The 20,304-nt window shown below is 56.9% G+C and overlaps 1 protein-coding gene and 2 non-coding genes across 6 annotated transcripts; all 3 read right to left on the bottom strand.

Moving 5' to 3' along the window:
- Positions 1 to 323: 323 nt before the first annotated feature.
- TNPO2 (transportin 2) lies at positions 324 to 16,174 on the bottom strand. Of its 4 annotated transcripts, none has more exons than XM_025863255.2 (25): positions 16,074 to 16,174; positions 14,495 to 14,606; positions 13,763 to 13,838; positions 13,531 to 13,680; positions 11,446 to 11,552; positions 11,228 to 11,361; positions 11,070 to 11,151; positions 10,873 to 10,995; positions 10,649 to 10,767; positions 9,763 to 9,823; positions 9,497 to 9,662; positions 9,132 to 9,284; positions 6,650 to 6,875; positions 6,282 to 6,453; positions 5,742 to 5,828; positions 5,555 to 5,662; positions 5,269 to 5,427; positions 4,551 to 4,638; positions 4,266 to 4,364; positions 3,607 to 3,702; positions 3,253 to 3,328; positions 2,919 to 3,018; positions 2,765 to 2,839; positions 2,546 to 2,647; positions 324 to 2,438 (listed from the first exon to the last, which is right to left on the bottom strand). In XM_025863255.2, the coding sequence occupies exons 2-25, from the start codon at positions 14,591 to 14,593 to the stop codon at positions 2,358 to 2,360; spliced, it is 2,739 nt and encodes a 912-aa protein (XP_025719040.1). In that variant the 5' UTR covers positions 14,594 to 14,606; positions 16,074 to 16,174; the 3' UTR covers positions 324 to 2,357. The 4 variants fall into 4 exon arrangements, with proteins under 4 accessions (XP_025719040.1, XP_025719039.1, XP_025719038.1 ...); XM_025863254.2 differs by having other exon boundaries at positions 2,520 to 2,647; positions 16,074 to 16,163; XM_025863253.2 differs by having other exon boundaries at positions 2,520 to 2,647; positions 3,253 to 3,358; positions 16,074 to 16,163.
- On the bottom strand, positions 4,434 to 4,509 carry LOC141371640 (small nucleolar RNA ZL2). Its single transcript, XR_012376737.1, has one exon. It is a non-coding gene; the product is annotated as a small nucleolar RNA ZL2 (small nucleolar RNA).
- LOC112816700 (small nucleolar RNA SNORD41) lies at positions 6,525 to 6,594 on the bottom strand. Its single transcript, XR_003206205.1, has one exon. It is a non-coding gene; the product is annotated as a small nucleolar RNA SNORD41 (small nucleolar RNA).
- Positions 16,175 to 20,304: the final 4,130 nt, after the last annotated feature.

Raw genomic sequence — 20,304 nt, forward strand, 5'->3', positions numbered from 1 at the left:
GGCTGTAACACTAACGGCTCCCTTTTAAATTGAGCTCAAGACGTTCAGTGCGCTATAACTACATTCCAGGGAACACACGACACGTGTATGTTACCACATTCGATCTTTGTCCTTCACATTCAGCTTCCCATTTTACTGGGAAGAAAAGTGAGAGGCTTGGGGTCCCAAGAAATGTGCCTGGTTAATTGCTTACTTACTTCCCTACTCCTGAATTATTTCCTGAGTCCTGGGCATCCCCATTTCTAAGACATCCCAAGCCCCCCTCCAGATCTCTTCTCTACTGCCAAAGCCAAGGATACAGGAGGCCAGATGGAGACCAAGGGTTTCACAAGAAACTGATCTTTACTCAACAAAGTTCTACACAAGTGGAATCTCACGCCACCTCGGCGCCAGTCCCCAGCACAGCACAGTAACAAATGGACAGACCCTGGAGCCCGTAGGAGGAAGAGGGTGAGGGGGAAGGAGGGATGTGGGACAAAGGGGGACTGCAGATCGAGGCCAGTCAGGGTCCGCAGCCCTGGGCAGGGGAGAGGGTTGAGAAGCTGAAACTTCGTTGTGCAAAAATCAACCAAAAATAAATTAAAAAATTAAATAGTTTTCTTAAAAAAAAAAAAGAAAAGAAAAAAAACTAGAACCAGGCTCCCCTTCCCTGAAGGTGTCTGGAGCGCCCCCATCCTGGGTGGAGAAGGGGTTACCAATCCCATCAGACACCCAATCCATCCACACACCCCAAGACCCAGCAGAGGATGCTCCAAAGAACTGGATTACCAGAAAATTAAATGGTACCTAATTTTTTTTTCCTTTTTTTTTTCCTTTTTTTTTTTTTTTTTAAACAAATGGCTTCCAGAGACCTGCTGGAGTTTCACAGGGTAGGGAAGCCAGCAGAGTTTATGGAATGTGCACCAAGTGCCCCTCGGAATAGAGGCAGGGCCTGACCCTGTCTGGAGAAGACACAGGGCTATGATGGGATTGGGTCCAGGGCCCTGCAGGGATGAACAGAACAAGCCCCGGGCTGTAGGAATCCAGTCAAAGCCCCACAAAACTCCCAAAGGGGCCCCCAGAAAAGTAAAAGTAGGGGAGAAAAAAAGGAAAACACTAAGGGGGCTGCAGGGCCCGGTTCAGTTTTGAGGCCAACTGGGAAGTAACCACACCCCCTCCTCTAGGGGTGCCTCCCACACCGTGACTGCACCCCCAACCAATCCCAGAAGGTCCCCTAGAATCACTGCCCCTGTCTGGTGGAGTCTTGTAGCCCACTGGGAGCTGTGATGAACAGGAAGCTCCAGGGACAGAGAGTGGGGTCAGCGGGGGTACCACGTTCTCCTCCTCCAAAGCGCTTCATTTCCTTCTTGCTGGCAGAGCCTAAGCTTTCATCCTCTGTCCCCCATCGATTAAAGGCCCCGCCTGCAGCCCTCGAATTAAAACTCAGGCTGGAACCTGAGAGGAGGGCTCTCAGAAGCACAGAGAAACGGGCCGCCCTTGAAACAGACTTGCTTATGGAGAGACACAGGGGGCAGGGGGCAGCAGCTCCGGCTGCCCTCAGCTCTCTTCAGGAAGAAGGCCCTGGCCCAGTGTCTTCAAAAGTCACTGGAGCACAGCTGCGGGGGAGGGGGGGGAGGAAGGGGGGGCAGGGGGAGGGGAGAAGAAAGGGCAACCTCTGGCCAGACCCAGCCCCTCTGGCCATCCCCGCTCTTCTGGCTGGGACCGAGCAAGGGGGCCACCCAGGCTGTGGCCGCCACCGAGCTGGCAGGAAGTGTGCGGAGCAGGTCCCGAAGCGTGCGCGTGCTGACTTGGCGGCCTGGAGACGGCCGTCCTCTTCCCCCGCCCCAGGGGCCCGGCGGAGGCCCCCAACCCACCCAGCCCTCCCCAGTCACCAATGCCGGCAAAACAGCAGAAGCTTCTTAAACTCTAGATGCAGGTTACACGGAAGGCCTCACGGGTTAACTCAGGGGTTCACTAATTCTACTGTCTCCATGCAGTCGGGGAAATGGGGGGGCGACCGGCCCAGCCCTGGCAGGCTGCAGCGCCGTACATGCGTGTCCGCGGGTGTACGTGCGAGCGTACGTGTCTCTACAAGGACCCCCCTCCCCGCCTGCTTTCCCCTTGCCTCAGCCTGAGCCGGGATTGCTCGGCCGTGTTGAATCTTCCCTCCCGCGAGGCTGGCCCAAGGGGGCTGCCTGAGGTGACCCCGACTGAGAGCAAAGGGCCCTTGCTGCCAAGAAGTCCCACCCCCCCCTCCCCTGTTTGTAGGATGAGTGTGGAGACCCCACCCACCTGCCCGCTGGCCGCCAGGCCACACACACCCACGGCAGGTAGGTGGACGGGGAAGGCGTCTGGATTTGGGTCCCGCTCACTCCTCCCTAACCCCCCTCGACCAGGGCACGGCGACTTCTGGACGCAGCGCGCTCCCCAGCAACCCCTCCAACGACGCAGACAGAAACCTGTGGGGAGAGGGGGGGGGGGTCAGGGCCTGCACCGCCCTCCCCCAACAGCAATGGCCCGCGGGCGCACAGCCTCCTCACCTGGCAGTCGTGCCGCTCGTCTAGACCCCATAGAAGGCAGCCAGCCTCTCCTTGAGCAGAGGCGGGAACTGCTCTGAGAACTGCTGCCAGTTCTCCTCCCCAACTTGGTCTTTGAAGCCGTGGAGAATCTGGGGGGAGGCGAGGGGTGAGGCCCGCCCCAGCGCGGAGCCGTCTGAAGGTAGCCTCTCTCCCCAGAGGCGCCCCCCCCGCCCCGCCCCGCCGGCCGCTCCTTCCCAGGAGCTCACCTTATAAAACATGTCCCGAAGGTCATCCTTCGGGCTCACCCAGGAGGCTACAGCGTCGCAGAAGAAAATAAAGTCCTGAAACGTGACAGGTCCTGTGTGAGGGGCCGCCCAAGCCCTGCCCCGGCGCCTTCCCTCCGAGCCCGGCTGCCCCAACCTGCACGACGCCCCCGGGGTTGACGCCTATCATCATGCAGATGCCTCGGAAAGCCGAGTCCTTCTCCTCATTGTCCCTGATGTTCCTGAGGGACGTGCACCTGCGGGGGAGGCAGGCGGCAGGCAGTCAGCGGGTGGGCGGGGGCAGGGCGGGGGTGGGGCACGTTATCTACGTGGGGTGGAGGGGGGTGTTTCAGCAGGTGACGGGCTGGGACGGGCATCTGGGGGTGGACACAGACAAGGGAACGGGTCAGGCCCCACTCCCCCCCACCCCCACCCTGCTGCCCCGCCCACCAGACACACAGGCCCCACATGGGGGGGGGGGGTGCACACACCAGGGCCGGATGAACTGCTGCAGCATGGGTGCCACCTCCTGTGGGCACACATAGCCCAGGCGGCCGATGGTGATGGCTGGAATGGCAGAGGGACTCGTCAGGCGACCTGCAACCCCGAGCGGCCCCGGGACGGTACGTGGCGGGGCCTCTGGCACGAGGCACCAGCCCCGCCCCGGGGGGCCCCAAGGGAATAGGCCCAACCAGGGTCTCCCCAAGGCATCTTCCCAGAACCCCTGCCAGGTCTTTCCAGACACCTTCCCTGGTCCTTTCCCAAGGTCTCTTCATCACTACCCTCCCAGCTGGGAAGCCCAATCCCAGGTAAGGGGACAGCAACTGCTCAGGCCTGGTGCCCACCTGTGTTTTCCAGCAGCGTCTTGGGTGTGTTGGGCCGGTTGATGATCTCCACCAGGTTGTTGAGGACCATCTGCACGTAGGGCTGCATCTCCGCCCCTGGGGGACCAGTCAGTCAGAGCCCCGCAGAGCCCATACCACCCATGCTGACCCCCAGCTGCATCCAGACATTGGCCAACTGCAACCAGTGAGGAAACAAAGAACATTCTCCAGCTGGTGCCCGGCTCAGGACCCGTGGCCAACCAGGGACAGACCCACACCTTCCAAACACCAGAAGCTTCCCTGAAGTCACTGCTCAACACCAGGGTTAGACAACATTACCCAGATTCCCGAGGGGAGCGGGGGGAGAAGGGAGGCAGCGGCCAAAATCTCCCCACCAATCCCAGTGGGCCTTTCAGCCAACTGCACGGGGTGGGACATCACAAACAATCCAATCAGAATAGGCCTCCTGTTCGGCCTCTTTAGAAGAACCAACCATAGGTGCCCTTTCAGCCATTTGGCAGGATCCCTGAGGAAACGACTCAGAGATGTCTTCTCGCACACCCAACAGCAGCGATCCTCAAGAAGCCCCAGGGCTCTCTTACGGGGACCTGTCGGGCGGAGCCCAGGTCCTGCCCCCGGCGGGGAACAGGCCAGCGAGGGGCGAGGTGCAGGGCACTCACCCATCTGCATGCAGATCTCGCCAATGGCCCAGGTGGCATTGTTGCAGACAGAGATGAACTCAGGGTTCAGGTTGGTGCCCAGGATGGGCATGAACTCAGCTGGTGGGGAGAAGGAGGAGTGCTGAGCAGGAGGGCCAGCCAGGGTGAGCTCCTGAACCTGGCCGGGCAGACCCCATCAGACGGTACGAATACAGCCCAGTTTGGTCACTGTCCTCCCAAAATCATTTCTCCATCATCTGAGGCCAGAGCTGGGGTCAGGGGGTCATGACAAGATGGGTGTCCTACCGATACAGGGCTTGACATGGATGAAGCAGGCTTTGGTGAGATCTCCCAGGAGCGCGAAGGAGCTCTGCCGGACCTCAGGCATTGAGTCCTGGGGGGAGGGGGTCAGAGCAGGGTCAGTCCCCGCCCCCCAACCAGCTGGGGTCCCAACTAATCCCTCAGGGCAGGGTAGCTGGGGGAGCAGTCCCCGGGGCATGGCCTGACCCTGTCACTTCCCATCACGGGCCCCATCTGTAAATCTGGGACTCGGGGCACACTGAGCCATAGCAGCACCCCTGCCCTATTCAGGGTACTGCTATGGCAGGGAGCAGGCCTAACCATCCTAACACACTGGGCACGGACGTGTGTAAAGCTGGAAGGGCTTCCGCTTTCATGTTTCCTTCTGATTTTTTTTTTTTTTAAGTAATTCCCATGCCCAACGTGGGGCTACAACTCACGACCCCAAGATCAAGAGTCACAATCTCCACCGACTGAGCGGGCCAGGGGCCCCTCGTTTCTCTTTTTAATTTTCTACATTGTTAGCTTATTCAATAAGATTTGACTCACATCTCACTTAAATCACTTTTTAAAAGAAATACAAGCTTCCCCCCCCACCCCTGGTGGGTCCCTTTCTCCAGATGTCCTATGGGCACCACCAGGGCCCCAAGTCACCCCAGGGTGGCCCACACGGGCTGCCAGAGGGCTTCCCTGCAGTCGGAGGGCTTGCAAGGGGCCCACCCACCTGCATACACTGGAAGAGCAGCGTCATGATGTTGCTACGGGCCACCAGCTGTTCCACGTGGCCACCCAGGCCCTCGGCCAGGCCACTGAGCAGGTCCAGCGCCACAATCATGAAGTCCTTGTCAGGGGCCTCGTACTGCTCAGGGTGCTGGGTGTACATCTGGGCACATATGGGGCGGGGGGGGGGGGGGGGGGGGGGGGGGGGGGGGCAGGTAAGGGCAGTGGGCCCGGGCGAGGGCAGCCACCGAGGAGCGGGCGGTGAGGCAGGGGTGGTGAGATGCTTTTACCATGGCCTGGGCCAGAGTCTTCTGCACCAGGGTGACACAGCGCTGGTAGACGGGCTCGCAGTAGGGCAGGAAGCCACTCTGCAGGGCAGTGGCCACCGATGACAGGCACTGGTCGGCAGAAGGGCAAGAGAGGTGAATTCGGGAAGGGTGGAGCAAGGCTTTGGGAGAGGTGCGGGAGCCCACCCACCTCCAGCAGAGGGAAGAGGTCCTTATCTTCATCCTTGAGCTCGTTCCACTTCTGGATCAGCGGAGGCATCAGCTTCTGGATGTATTCCTGGAGAGGGAGTATGAAGTTGGGGCTCCCAGGGGTGGGGGGGGCAGCCTGGCAGCAGCGGGGCTCCCTGTGACTCAGAGGCACCTACTGCCTGAGTGATGAGGTCTGATCTCCTTGCTGGGGCTCATGGGGCCCTCCGAGGCCTTGCCATCCAGCCAGATCTCCAGGCCCGTCTTGTCCATTCCCTTCTCTACATCCCTAGCCCTGCCCACCCCGCTCGGCCAGGGTCAACAGCTCCCTTCTGCAGGCCCCTGAGCTTCCCCAGCACAGCACTTACCACGCTGTCTCAAAACTCTCTCCCCGACTAGACTGGGAACAGGGCGAGGGCAGGGTCTGCCTGCCTGCCTGTTGAGGTCATGGCCATGTCCCTGGCGTGCAACACCGGGTCACTGCCAGGTTACTGGACGCAGAGGGGCATGAGGCTGAAGAGAGGCAGATGCCGTGGGGTCTCACCGGCTGGTTGAGGTGGTGGCCCACCGAGTCGGCCAGGGTGCCGATGGCGTCGTAGAGGATGAGCAGGTTCTTGTGCTGGTACTTGCCAAAGGCGAAGACAAGGGTGTCCAGGATATAGCTGAGGTAGGGCACCAGCTCTGTGCAGGCCTCCTCCTCCAGGGTGGCGAAGGCACTGGAGTGGGTAAGGGCTTTAGTGGGTGGCCACAGGTGGGGCTGGGCCTGGGAGGGGGGGAGGCATGCCCCTGGGATCAGCCAGTACGAATACGTGAGAAATCAGCATGATGTCAAGGGTCGTGAGTGTCATCACTTCCCAGAAGGCAGCCGGTGGGGCAGGGGTGGGGGCTGTGGGGCCAGGTGTCGAAGGTCACCTGCAGGCTGCCTCCTGCACCCTCTTGTTGCCATCCAGGATGCGCTTGAGCAGCTCTGTCATCAGAGGCTTGAGGTGCATGTCGGGCGGCTGGCTGACCACCCAGTGGGCGTAGCGGCTCAGCGTCCAGCAGGCAATGGAGCGGACCAGGGCCTTCTTGTCCGACAGGCACTGGATGAGGTGCGGGATCAGCTCAGGCAGGTAGGGCACCATGCCCTGCATGCAGCCTGCAAAGACCAGCACAAGGGCAAGCCTGAGCCCAGCTGGAGCCAGCCACAGCCACCCTCCTGGGGAGAGCTCAGCGGCATCTAACAGGATGGGGACACTGAGGCTGGGAGGTAAAATCACAGAAACAATGGCTCAGTCACAGAAACGGTGGAAGGCAGGGCCAGGTTGGGAGGCAGCATCAGAACCAGCCTTTCCCCTCCATCTGCACCACCTGCCATAGTCACTCATGAATTCAGACGGCCGGGCAGCACAGTGACCAAAATGGACAGAAAACATTTTTCCTTTAATTCTTTAAATTTTATTTATTTTTACTTCTTTATTGTATTTCTTTAATTTTTTTAAGTGGGCTGCGTGGAGCCCAGCGCGGGGCTTGAACTCAGGACCCTGAGATTAAGGCCTGAGCTGAGATCAAGAGTCGGGACACTCGACCAACTGAGCCATGCAGGCACCCGTCTTTCCCTGTTGTTTTTTTTTTTAACTTAAGCTCTATACCCAATGTGGGGCTCGAACTCACAACCCCAAGACCAAGAGTTGCACGCTCCAGCGACTGAGCCAGCCAGACACCCCAAATACTTTTCTTTTGAAACATTTCTTGGATGTTTGTTTTCTATTTTTCAGCTTTTTTTAAAAAAAAACTGCGAACAGGGCGCCTGGGTGGCTCAGTTGGTTAAGCGACTGCCTTCGGCTCAGGTCATGATCCTGGAGTCCCGGGATCGAGTCCCGCATCAGGCTCCCTGCTCAGCGGGGAGTCTGCTTCTCCCTCTGACCCTCATGCTCTCTCTCTCTCTATCTCATTCTCTCTCTCAAATAAATAAATAAATAAAACCTTTAAACAAAAAAAACTGTGAACAGGGGCGCCTAGGTGGCTCAGTTGGTTGAGTGTCTGCCTTCAGCTTGGGTTGTGGTCTCAGGGTCCTGGGATCGAGCCCGCATCGGGCTCTCTGTTCCACAGCGGGTCTGCTTCTCTCTCTGATCTCTCGATCTTGATCTCCCTCAAATAAATAAAATCTTTAGGGGCGCCTGGGTGGCTCAGTCGTTAAGTGTCTGCCTTCAGCTCAGGTCATCATCCCAGGGTCCTGGGATCGAGCCCCACATCGGACTCTCTGCTCTGTGGGAAGCCTGATTCTCCCTCTCCCACTCCCCCTGCTTGTGTTCCCTCTCTCGTTGTGTCTCTGTCAAATAAATAAATAAAATCTTAAAAATAAATAAATAAATTCTTAAAGAACAAAACAAAACAAAACCGTGAACACATCTCTTGTTTGGAGAACACAGATAATATAATAACACACCACCTAATAATCCAAGACCCAAGATCTATTTTTACCAGTTGTGGGTCAATTTCTCTAATTCTTTTCCCATTGAAATCTTTTCCCAGAACACCTCGTGAAGCCCGTTAACGTATGCACACGTGTTACCGTAACATACCCTGCGCTTATTATAGAAAAAAACCTTTCCTTGAATAAATTTTAAAAACTCTCCAGGGTGGAGGCTCCTGCTGCCAGGTCTGAACCTTCTATGACAGGCCTGGATGCTGAGGTGGTCACTAGTGACGCGGGTAACATGTTCCATGTTCCCGTTCACCCAGCTGCACCATGGGTGGCCGGGGAAGTGGTATAAATCTCTCCGCCCCCCATCCCCCATCTATGCACCCCCACCTCATCAGGCGGGCCCCCCATCCCCCCATCTGTGCACCCCCACCTCATCAGGCGGGCCCCCCAGCCCCCATCTATGCACCCCTACCTCATCAGGCGGGCCCCCCATCCCCCATCTGTGCACCCCCACCTCATCAGGTGGGCCCCCCATCTATGCAACCCCACCTCATCAGGCAGGCCCCCCATCCCATCTATGCACCCCACCTCATCAGGCGGGCCCCCCGTCCCCCATCTGTGCACCTCCACCTCATCAGGCGGGCCCCCCGTCCCATCTATGCACCCCCACCTCATCAGGCAGGCTGCCCTTGGTTATTGCCGTAGTCGTAACTATGCCAACAACCCCACAGAACTGCTGTCTGTGAGAATTAAAGGGAGGGCTTACATCATGGGCCTGGGGGTTCCATTCAGGCCCAGCGGCTGAGGAGGAGATTCAAATCCCCGAGCTGTGTGGTGGGGGCTGAGCAGGCCTCTGAGAGAGAACCTGTGGCTGGGGTCCACCAGGCCGCATGGCTACACAACACAGCCCGGCCCGGACTAGCTCCACAGTCTCCCGCCAGCACGGGGCTCCGAGGTCGGGCCCGACCACGCCAGTGGGGCACTCACCCTCAGCGATGGCGCCCAGCACCAGGATGCCTGACTCTTTGACCACCCACTCAGGGTGGAAGAGGAGACCCTTGAGCAGGGGGAGTAGGTGGGGCAGCAGTTCCTCCCGGAAGACGTTGGCCAAGACGTCCAGCGCAGCTGCCGAGCACTTCCCTGGGACGGGGGAGGGGAAATGTGGGGGCAGGCTCAGGGAGGCCCTTTGGACAGGCTGCCAGCCTCCTAGACTGTACCCTCCCAGGATCAGAGATCATGATTAGACTCTTCACGATCTGCTCTGAGTAGGCCTCTCATCACCTCCCAAGAGGCAGCCTCTGGGCTTGCTGCCTTCCCCCAGCACCACCAAGCCCCGAGGCCAGGCCACGCACTCAGATTCCAGTCGGACAAAGCATCGTCATCATCATCATCCTCCGCGTCCTCTGAGCCATCAGGCCGCTCAGCCTCATGGGGCAGCGTCACTGTGCGGGACTTATGGAAACGTGGCTTGATGTCCTGCTCACTGTCGGGGACTGCCTCGTCCTCCTCCACGTCCCCCTGTGGGGCCGGGCAGATCACTAAGCACCACTGGGAAACCCAGCCTCAATGCCCCAGCCCTCACCTGCCCATTTATGCCTGGCGGTGGGCCCTGACTGACCTTGAGCAGAATGATGTCGATTTCTGAGTACTTCATTCCATTTACCAGGATGGGGATCAACCTGTTGGGAGAGAGGCTGCTCATTAGGATGCAGGGGCCCCCGAGGGGGGAGCATCAAGGAGCCAAGGAGCAATGTATGGAACTTAGGGGCATTATTCTGACCTAGTTTTAGCCACTGGGACTGGGACAAAGCAGACACCACTCCTGGCTCCACAAGCGGGTTCTTGACCCAGACCTGGCCACTCAGGGAATTCCAGACCTCCGAATACACCAAAAAGCTTAGAACAGTGTCTGAGCCCTAGCATACTATAAGGCAAGGAGGACTTACGGCCCTTCCCTGGGATGGGCCAGGTCAGATGAGCAAATGGGCAGGGCAGCCCATCTCCCCAGCTGGAGCCCATGCACCTGGGAGTTGGAAACTTTGATGCATGACTCAGGGATAGGCAAAGTGATCCAAGTTGGTCAAGGAGGGTCAGCCCTACGACTTGTGCTGGAGATACTGGCTGAGAGAGAATTTCTTTCCTCTGAGGTTCCTAAGCCTGAAGGTAGTAGAAGGCCCCAGCACTACCAAGGGGGAAGGTCGTGCCCAACAACACGTAGGGCGTAGATCTGAGACTACACGATGTCTTTTATATCCTTTTGAGCACCTGGATCCAGCTATGCCCAAAGCCTTTGTCAACTTTTCATTTTTTTCACCTATAACTTACCTAATTTTTAAGTCATTAAAAACTATCTTATCATTTGCCAAATCAACATACACAGGGACAGAAAGTAAACGGAGATAGAGAACACAGACTGAGAGCAACACAGGAGATAACCAGAGGGTCAGCAGAGCACAGAGAGGGGTGGAGGCTGAGGCGGGGCAGAGGGCAGGGGTGGCACTCACTGGACCAGGTGGGAGGCCAGGACTTCCTTGCAGATGGGCTGCTCGGCCAGCGTCAGCCAGAACTCACAGGCCTCCAGGGCCACGTTCTCATCGTGGTCCTGGGTCCTCTGCAGCATGTACTAGGGCAGGGTGGGAGAAAGGCTAAGGCCCGGCCCGGCTAGGGGTGCCCTCCCCACCTGTTGCCCACCCCACAGAACACCTGGGCCTGCCTTGGTGCTGCATACCTGGATAATGCTGTGCATGTGGGGGATGAGCCTGTCGATCCGCACTTCCAGCAGCATCACCAGGGCACGGCACACGTTCTTCCGCACCTCAGGGTCATCGTCCACGGCCAGGGCGAACAGGTGCTGCAGGGAAGGTGGGATCAGCTGCAGCATGGCCCTCGGCCCTTGCCCTGGTCAACCCCGGCCCGGCAGCCCACCTCGATGAAGGTGTCAATGTTGTCCATCAGTGCCTGGGCCCGGTCCATGATGAACTGGTTCACGCAGGCGATGGCATGAGACCTGGCGGCGAGTGGGCACCTGGGTCAACCCCGGCCCCACCCCCTCCAGGCCCCCCTCCCCGGGGAGGCACACCCACCGGATCTTTGGGCTGCAGTGCTTGAAGAACTGTAAGAACTTGGGGATCATGATGTTGAGTGGCCTGTTGAGGGCATCACTGTCCAGGAGCTCAGACGAGTCTTCGCAGATCTTCTGCAGGGCTCCAAAGGCTCCCTGAGTGGAGAAGAGTGGGCAGACAGCCGTGAACCCCAGTCCCACCCCAGCTCCCACCCAGGTGGGCCACAGCTAGTCACCTACCTCACAGGTGTTGTAATCCTCCGAGTTGAGCAGGTTGCACAGCTGGGGCAGCAGCTCGGGCCACATCTGCAGCTCGCCCTTGGAAGCGATGGTGGTGATGAGAATGCCTGGGGCAGCCAGGAAAGGACGCTGCCTCAGGCCGCGTGCTAGGTGCGGGCCTGCCGCGCACTCGCTCCGCTGGCTCGCAGGCTGTCCAGGCACAGTCCCCCAGAAGCCCTACACACTCCTTTCAAGATCCTCTGAGCCTTACTGTAAGCCAGCTCCGTTGCAGGCCCTGGGATGCAGCACAGAACTAAACACAAAATCCCTGCCCTTGGGGGCTGCTTGTCTAGTGAAAGAGGCTTCCAGGTAAAAATAAATGAGCAAAAGACCTGGGAGGCTAGATGCTGAAAGCTAAGGGGGGTCATTAAAGCAGAAAAGACGGCTGGCAAGCGCTGAGGTTGAGGGCAGCAATTTTATTTATTTAAGTTTATTAATTTCTTTTAGTAATCTCTACACCCAACGTGGGGCTTGAACTCACGACCCCGAGATCAAGAGTCTCATGCTCTTCTGACCAAGTCAGCCAGTCGCCCCATTTTAAAATGGGTGGCCAGAGGAGGCCTCACCCAGGTGATACCTTGCTATGTGAGCAAAGACCTGAAGGAGATGAGAGACAAGCCATCCAACTCCCGGGGTCAAAAGCATCCCAGGCAGAGGGAATGGCAGGTGCGAAGGCCTGGGGCAAGGGCAGGCCGGGTGTGCTCCAAGATGGGTGAGGAGCAAGAGGGGCTGGGCTGAGCAGAGCGGGCTGCGGGGGGGTGGCAAGTGGGAGGCGGCAGGCTCAGGTTTTGACAGGCCACAAAGCCCTGGGGACTTGTACTGCTGAGCAGAAGCCCAAAAGCAGCCTGCAATAGGTATGCACAGCTCAAGGGCCGAGACGCGGTCTGGTAGCGGAGCTGAATTCAGGTGAGGGCGGTGCAGAGAGTGTACTGAAGCCAGGAGGTGGCAGTGTTTCCCCAGCAGGGGTAAAGCTGGCCCTGCCACCTCTCCAAGAGGACCCTGCCTCCTGCTTCTGCTGGGGAAGGCGTTACCTGGGGGAGGGAGACCGTGAGGACTGGGAGTGCAGTCCCAGTCCCAGGCCCAGCCCTGTCTGCGCAACCTTGGCCACGTGGCCTGACCTCTCTGTGGCTCAATGGGGGATAAAAGCACAGGCCCCCAGGACTACTGGAAGTTTCGATACCTTAATTCAAACACTTAGAGCAGAACCCGGCTATCTAGTGAAGTTGATAAATCCGATCCTTCTGTTGGCCTCACAGGGGGTGTTGTCAGGGCTAAGGGTAGCAGGCCCCAAGATCAGGACTTCTAGCAAGCCAGTATCTGGCTCAAATTTAAGACTATTTTTCTGTCTTTAGCACACGTTTTTAAGGTTCCCTTCCCTTTACCGCATGCAAATGTCTTTTCATCTAAAAGTCGTATACAACTTTCTCCTAAAACCAACTTTTAAAAGTTGACGTTAAAGAATAAAAACGTAAGTCGGTTTTATACCAACTACATCTCAATAAAGGTGGGGAAAAAAAGCAAGTCAATGACAAAGAACTGGGTTGGTGTTTCTCAGTAGTGAAGACGCGTGAGGTGAAATTGCTGGAGAATTCTCAGTTGTCCTTATGTGAACTTGCTCAGGCAGCCCTCCGGGAGTCAGGAAGGCTCCAAACACAAACCAAACTCCCATTTCACCTCATCATTATTGGTGAGGATTAGCTGAAGACACCAAACTCCACAAGATTGGGGGGGGGGCTCATCTTCTAATGTGCTATACCCTCAGGACCTAAACAGAATTCTGGACATGGAGTGACCGCCTCCAAAGTGAGAATGGCTGCTTCAGGAGGCAGTGGTTCAGAGCACAGACCTGCACTGGTCGCTTTTGAGCGCTGCTACTTACCAGGTAAGTCCCTTAACATCTCTGAGCTTCAGCGTCCTCATCTGTAAAATGGCAACACTAACAGTGCTACCATCCACGATACTGCAGTCGTCAGTGAATCGATACCCTTAACACAGTGAAAAGCTCCTTTGCCGAGAGTAAGGACTTGGGGCACCACTCGCTCTCACCTATGGTAGCTCGGATGAGTGAGGAGGCATCGCCAATGTTGTTGAGACACTCCTGTTTGATGAAGTCGGCCACAGGTGGCGGAAAGCTCTGGTAATGTGCCTTCACGTTGTTCTTGAGGATGAGACCACTGAGGGAACGAGTTGGCTCATCTGGGGGTGGAGGGCAGAGGGTCAGGGGAGCACAGAGGAGAAAGCAGGGTCCCGCCCGAATGGAGGGGCACTGAGAGCATACCTTCCGACTTGAGTCTGGTCAGGACAAAGATCAGGTAGTTGTTGAAGTCAGGAAACTGGTTCAGTTGTTTGAGTTTCTGTCAGGTTGTTAAGGCACTTGGGAGACAAGGGCCTTCCCCAGGTGGGTCCCCTTACTGTCATGTAGCTAAAATCCCTTCTGACCACTGGGACCAGGCGGACAGCTCCTGAGACCCCACCTGTCAACCCCCATGCGAGAACAACACAGCTCTGCAGGCACACCAAAGTCATCCAGTGGGTGGAAGAGCACACCTGAGCTTCCCATCCACTCTCGGAGACCTGGCCGGAGCAGGAGAGGGTTGGCAGAGCCGCACTGTCGGACCAAGGCAGCTGCTACTCGGTCCTGCTCATGAACAGTCCCATGTTGCCTGCTTTTTTAAAAAAGACGGGAATCCATATTTTCAAGTAAAACTTGCTGATAGTTTAAATACCTTAAACTTTAACTTACTTTAAGCATCAACTGGGAAAAAGAAATGTTAACCATAAACCTAAACAAAAACTAAGTGCCAGCCAAACGTGTTCCTCCCCTCCCCCACAGGGCCACATTTCCTCTGGAAATGGGACCCAAGAATTCTAATACCCCATTCTCTGCCAAAGCTAGCTCCTGTCATAAGAGAGTCTGGGAATTAGGGAATCCGCCCCTTCCTCTGGCCTTCAGGGGCTGCAGATGTCTGCCCTGTTCCCCCTAGGCCTGGAAGGAAGGAAGGAAGGATACGTCCTGCACGATGCGCTGCGTGGCTGTGTTGGGCGACTGCGAGTCTTTGAGCAGCTGCAGGACCTGCTGCAGGCCCTGCTCATCTGGCTGCCAGTCCATGGCGCAAGGTGAGCTGCGGGGGTAGGGGCTGGGGTCAGCGCTGGGTTCCGGGGGCCCCGTGTGAGACCCGCGCGCTGAGACCCCGTGAAGTGGCTGTAGCGGCAGCGCGACGGGAGCGCCCTCGGCGGACAGGCGGAGGCCGCCGATCCACACCAGCCCAAGTGCGGGGTCCCCTCCAGCTGCGCCATCCACGTCCGCGCAGTCTCGGGCTCCGGAGCGCAGGTGAGGGGATATGGAAGCCGGCCGCGGCCCTCATCGGGCCCAGCACGGAGCTTTCGTCCCAGGGCGGCCCATGCCGCCTCCCCCGGCTGCGGGCGTTATGACTTCCGCCAGCCTCACAGCCGCCAGGCAAGGCCCCAGCCACCTGTCCATCCAGGGGCCCTGCTCCAGACCGCGATAGCGCGCCGGTCCCCGTAGTCTCCCCGGTCCAAACACGGCCCCCAGAGAACCCTCTTTTTCCGAAATCCAGCCCTCAAGCTCCGCCAGATCCCAGCCGCCTCCTCTGCCTCGGTCTGGTCACTGAGCCTCCCAGATGCACGGTCCCAAGGTGCTCCAATCGTCCCGATCCCTGCCACCTCCCCTAATCCGCCCCTCCAAACTGAGCCGGATGCCAGACGCTCCTCTTTTTGGCCTAGCCAGTCTCCATCCAGAGATTCCCCTTAATCCGGGCGGAAGCAATCCCCGGACAGGTCCGAGTTGCCTCTCCGAACGAGAGCCAGCCAATCCCGCCCACCCCGTGAAAGATGACCCCTGGACCGGTCCCTGTCCCTTTCCCCAATCAGATCTGGCCAAGTCTCCCCCCCTCCACCTCCTGCCCCAGTCAGCATTAACTCCTGCTAGCGGATCTCTGTTGTTTCCCCCCAATCAAGTTCGGCCAAGCCCCCCACCACCTCGAGGTGGAAACCCACTTCGTCCGATCTCTGCAGCTTCCCCCAGTTAGGCCTGGCCGAACACCTCCCAGAGCATTCCCCCCAACGGATCCTAGCGACGCCTCGAAGTCAGACCCAGCAAAGCCCTCTAGAACGAAGTCTAACGACCCTCCCTGTCAGGGTCCAAGAAGACCCCCAACTTTTCAATGAGGCCTTCCCCAACCAGATCCAACCAAAGCCCCGCCTAAATATCCCCCCCCCCACACACATCTGATCCTCACGACATCCCCCAATCAGGCCCTAAGCAGTCCCCAGGCGCTTCCCCCAGATCCCCTCCAGCCCGACCCCAGCCGCCCCACTGGCCCGATTCTCGAGGCACCGGGGTCTCGCCCGGCTCTGAGGCCCCACCCCCTAACCCCGGCTCGGTTTCCCCCTCCCCCGCCCCGGCCCGTTCTCGCTGCCTCGCGAATGGGGCCCAAACCGAGTTCTCGGCCTTTCCCGGTCAGGCGCGGCCCCGACGGCCGGGCCGCGCGCGACGCAGACCCGGAGCCCCGCGGGGGTCAACGCAAGCCCGGGCCCAGCCGGTCGGGCTTCGGGTAAGGCCCACTTACCCGGCCCCGGGTGGCAGCAGCGGCGCCTTGCGCTGCGGCTTCTCCTGAGACTCGCGCGGAAGGAGGGAGCCAAAGAGAGGGAATGAAAAAAAAAAAAAAAAAAAAAAAAAAAACGCGGCCGTGGATGAACCGTGGCGGCTTCCGTACGCCGTTCAAATTGGCCCAGCGGAGCCAATCGGAAGGCACAGCCGTAACACGTGGAACGGCACCGGGGAGACCGAGGCCCCGCCGAGACCTGGTCACGTGACCGAAGTGTAGGCGGCTCGCCTGGCCTCTCTGGCCGTTCGGTCTTCCCAGTATCTCGTTTTCTCAGCGTCTCTCACGCAGGCCTGACAGCAGCTCTTTGCTGGTAGCTGAGTTTGGTGGCGCGTGGGGACTTTTGGTATGTGGTGGACCCGTGAACTTCTCGGCCACAGCCAGTTGTGCCTTTCACCCCCTTCTCTACGAATAAAACTGGGCCTCCCCCCGCCACACGCATCCAGAAGGTGCCTGAGACGAGAACAGTAGGTGTCCTCAAGGAAAGATCGGAGGGGACTGAGCCTAGCGTGAATTTTAGACCCCAGAGACAAAGGAAGGACTAAGCCAGACAAAGGGGGTGCCTAAGATAGGTTGCGTTCCTGCACAAGCCTCTGCCACATTTTGTGTTATTTTCCAGTACTGTTTGATACTTTTTACAAGGATATGAGAAAAACCCACAAGGATATAAAATTCTAAACGAAATGAATAAACGCTGAAGCGAAAGGCCTAATCTCTTTCCCTACCTGGAGCTGAATGAGGTGAAACAACCCAGGAAAATTAGGCAAGGGCAGGGACATGATGAAAGACATCTTCATAATCCTTGCGCCATCTGAGGATAAAGTAGGGCACCTCTTTTAAGAGTGGAGCAGCAGACGAGGGAGAAGCTGGAGACCCTGGGGCCTCGGTTTCCCCCTTCCTGGCCAGGCTGATAAACAGACGGGCAACCCCCCGCCACTTGGGAGTCTTAAGTTTCCCCGCTAGTAAAATGGGTATAAGAATAGGTTGCTGGGTGAGAGATCATCAAGTTAAGCATTACCAGGCCTGCGGCAAATCATTCTTTAAAAACTTGGCTTTTACCGGGAGAGGCTCAAGGCCGTCCACTCACTGTATTCAGCCACGCCCTAAGCCAATATTTACTGAATTTAATCAACTAGGCCTCTGATCCCCAAGGACAACCCAGCCCTGTCTTGAGGGACTTTTTGGCTCCAGGAGTGGTAGGTCAATTTTTGCTCCAGCCTGGAGGAAGGGGATAGGTTTCTCAGCCGACTTCCCGTTAGCAAAGTCAGTCCCCCTCCGTTCATTCATGAAAAACAAGTACCTAAGACCTCTCCTGCCAGCCAGCACTGGGGACTTCCAGACTTGAAAAGGGTCGGCTGGTGCTTAACGCCACTCCGAGACTCCCTAAAGGAGCAATCGGGTTCTCCTCCGTTGCGGACCGAAACCGGGCTGGAGAGACACGTGCAGAAAGCTGCCGCCTACGCATGCGCAATGGCCTTCCCTCGCATACGCTGAGGCGCGAGAACTACAAATCCCGTCTCACCGCGCGCCCGCGTCGCCGCGCTTAAGGATTCTGGCTGTGACTCAAAACCCGGTGGTCAGGAGACCCCCCCCCCCCGGGGGGGGGGTTTGGCGGAAGGAAGGGTGATATTGAGGGACTGGGACTGGAAGTTTCGGGAGGTGTGCTAACAGTAGTTTTCTGCTCAGGGTTGGGAGTTGCCCCAGATAAGGATCAGATGGGAAGAAAGCTGGAGATGGGCGAGAGAATTTAATGCTCACCCTCTCCTATTAATATGTCAAGTTTCCAGTGATTCTGCGCAAGCCTCAGGGGAGAGGAGAGTCAGGCCGAATAAAGTGACCCCTGCTGTTTTTGTGGTCCACGGTATTGGCCCTCCTGTGATCACGGAAGTCTTTCTTCCTACCCCCAGCTAGTGGATTTGAGTTCTGAATCCAGGCTTTTCCCCCATTTCTTTCACTTTATTTTTTTTTTTTTTAGGTAGGCTCCATGCCCAATGTGAGGCTTGAACTCAGGGTCCTAAGATCAACCGACCGAGACAGCCAGGCACTTCATATCCCTATTTCTTTTTTTTTTTTTTTTAAGATTTTATTTATTCATTTGCGAGAGAGACAGAGAGAGAACAAGCAGGGGGAGAGGCGGAGGGAGAGGGAGAAGCAGACTCCTGCTGAGCAAGGAGCCCGATGCGGGACTCGATCCCAGGATCCTGGGATCATGATCTGAGCCGAAGGCAGACACTTAACCATCTGAGCCACCCAGGCGCCCATATATCACTATTTCTTAAGCAACTACTTTACTCCCTGTCAGGCAGTTTCCAAATGTAATTCTCACAACAGCCCTGTACACAGCAAACTTACTCCCAACTAGAAGCGCTCAGGGCAAAAAAGAAATTCAAGGAGCTAGTGCCCAACCGTGAATCTGAGATGGGAGACAAAGGCCTCTCCGTCTACAACAGTCTCCCTATCTGAGCATCTCTTCACAGGGCATCTGTGTTTAAAGGTCACCATTTCTCAAACACGTCCCCCAACCCAAACCAATTGCTTCACCCAGAGAAACAATGACAGCTGTTTTAAATAATGTCAGGGTTAACACTGACTTAAATATTGCCCTTACTTTAGAACTTGACTGTGGAGATGCTTCTGTATTCTACCCCTATTATTTATTTGAGAAGGAGGGAGGGGGGGAGAGAGAGAGAGAGAGAGAGAGCACACGACCACACACAGGAAGAGGGAGAGGGAGAAGCAGACTCCCTACTGAGCAGAGAGCCTGATGCAGGGCTCCATCCCAGGACCCTGGGATCATGACCTGAGCTGAAGACAGACACAACCGAATGAGCCACCCAGGCACCCTTACCCCTGTTTTAGACATGAAGAACTTGAAACACAGAAAGGCTAAGTGACTTACCCAAGATCACACAACTAACAGGCACCAGAATGGTTTGAAGCCATGGCTGTGTGACTCACCAAACCCTGAATTTGATTCTCCTCCCCCTTCAGACTTTCCCCAGGTCAGGACTGGCAAATGCAGTGAAGGGGGATGCTGGGACTCCATCAGCTCCTCCTGCCTCCTGACACTCCAGAAAAGAGGCTGAGCTGCTGCAGGGGCGACCTACTTCTCCCACTTGTGTTTCTTTTTAAAGATCCAGCGGCTCCTGGTGCCTTTGAGGAAGGAGGTAAGGGTGGCATCATTGGCTGCCTATGTCCCCTCCCCCAACACTACATCCCCAAGGCTAAAGTTACACCTGGGCCAGCTCACCATCCCCAAAGTAGGAGGGAGAGACCTTTGAGCCAATGTGGAAAATAAATCAGACAAGCCTCAGTGTGTTAGCCAGAAATGAGAGGGGCAGTTGGGTTCCAAAGCCTGCTTGTCCTTTTCTCTTTTGAAAAGCCAAGCCAGCTTTCAGCTCAGGGTCTTTGTATTTCCTGTTTCTTTGGCCTTAAACACCTTCAAGGAGCATCTTTACTGCTTTCAGAACTTTGGACAAAGGTTACCTTCTCAGGGAGGCCATTCCTGACAAACTTAAAATTGCCATCTCTCCTACTGATCTTGGTTCCCCTTTCATAATTTTTCCCCCCATAGAATGTATAACCGTCTGATGTGTTCTATATTCTATTTCGTTTCCTGTTTGTTTCCTCAACTAGAATGTTAGTCGCACCAGAACAAGTTTTGCCTGTTTTGGTGCTCAGTATTTGGAATGCCCACCCAATTCCCCACAGGCTGGACCTGGTAGTCTGAGGCCAGTTGGATACTATCCTACCTCAGCCCTCCTCCCTCTTCCTACACAGGTCCCAGGCACCAGGTGACCGCCATGATCCTCCCAATGGAGGGGGATGGGAGCCTGAATCTGGGAGCTATGATCCTCCCGATGGAGGGGGATGGGAGTCTGAATCTGGGACAGGCAGGGGTGCCGAGCTGCTTGGCATTCCTGCATGGGAAGGCCTGGGAGGTGGGCCCATGCCTGGGGGACCCAGATGCTGCCCCAGGTCTAGCAGGTTTGGAGAAGGGAGGTTTGGGAGGCAAGGGCCTCTTAAAACATTGTGGGCTCAGTGGGGAACAGCCAGCCGGGCAGTTTCCAGAAGGCCCGGAAGGACAACGAGCACTAACAGGGCACTCGGGAAGTCAGGCTTCCTTTAGGACACCCTGTCCCAACATGTCAACAATCATGTTCTGCAAGGTAGTGTTTGTGCTTTTTGTGCTCCT

The sequence above is a fragment of the Callorhinus ursinus genome, unplaced genomic scaffold (assembly GCF_003265705.2).
Source record: "Callorhinus ursinus isolate GAN/ISIS: 27379988/994484 unplaced genomic scaffold, GSC_fseal_2.0 scaffold82, whole genome shotgun sequence".
Taxonomy (NCBI): domain Eukaryota; kingdom Metazoa; phylum Chordata; class Mammalia; order Carnivora; family Otariidae; genus Callorhinus; species Callorhinus ursinus.

What these genes read in the sequence shown, in the direction of transcription:
- TNPO2 (XM_025863255.2), bottom strand. Translation starts at nt 14,593, where the DNA reads ATGGACTGGCAGCCAGATGAGCAGGGCCTGCAGCAGGTCCTGCAGCTG. An exon ending in CACTGCAGCCCAAAGATCCG is followed by an intron (nt 11,152 to 11,227) that starts GTGGGTGTGCCT and finishes ACTCGCCGCCAG; the next exon opens with GTCTCATGCCATCGCCTGCG. An exon ending in TTTGTCCGACTGGAATCTGA is followed by an intron (nt 9,285 to 9,496) that starts GTGCGTGGCCTG and finishes CCCCCGTCCCAG; the next exon opens with GGAAGTGCTCGGCAGCTGCG.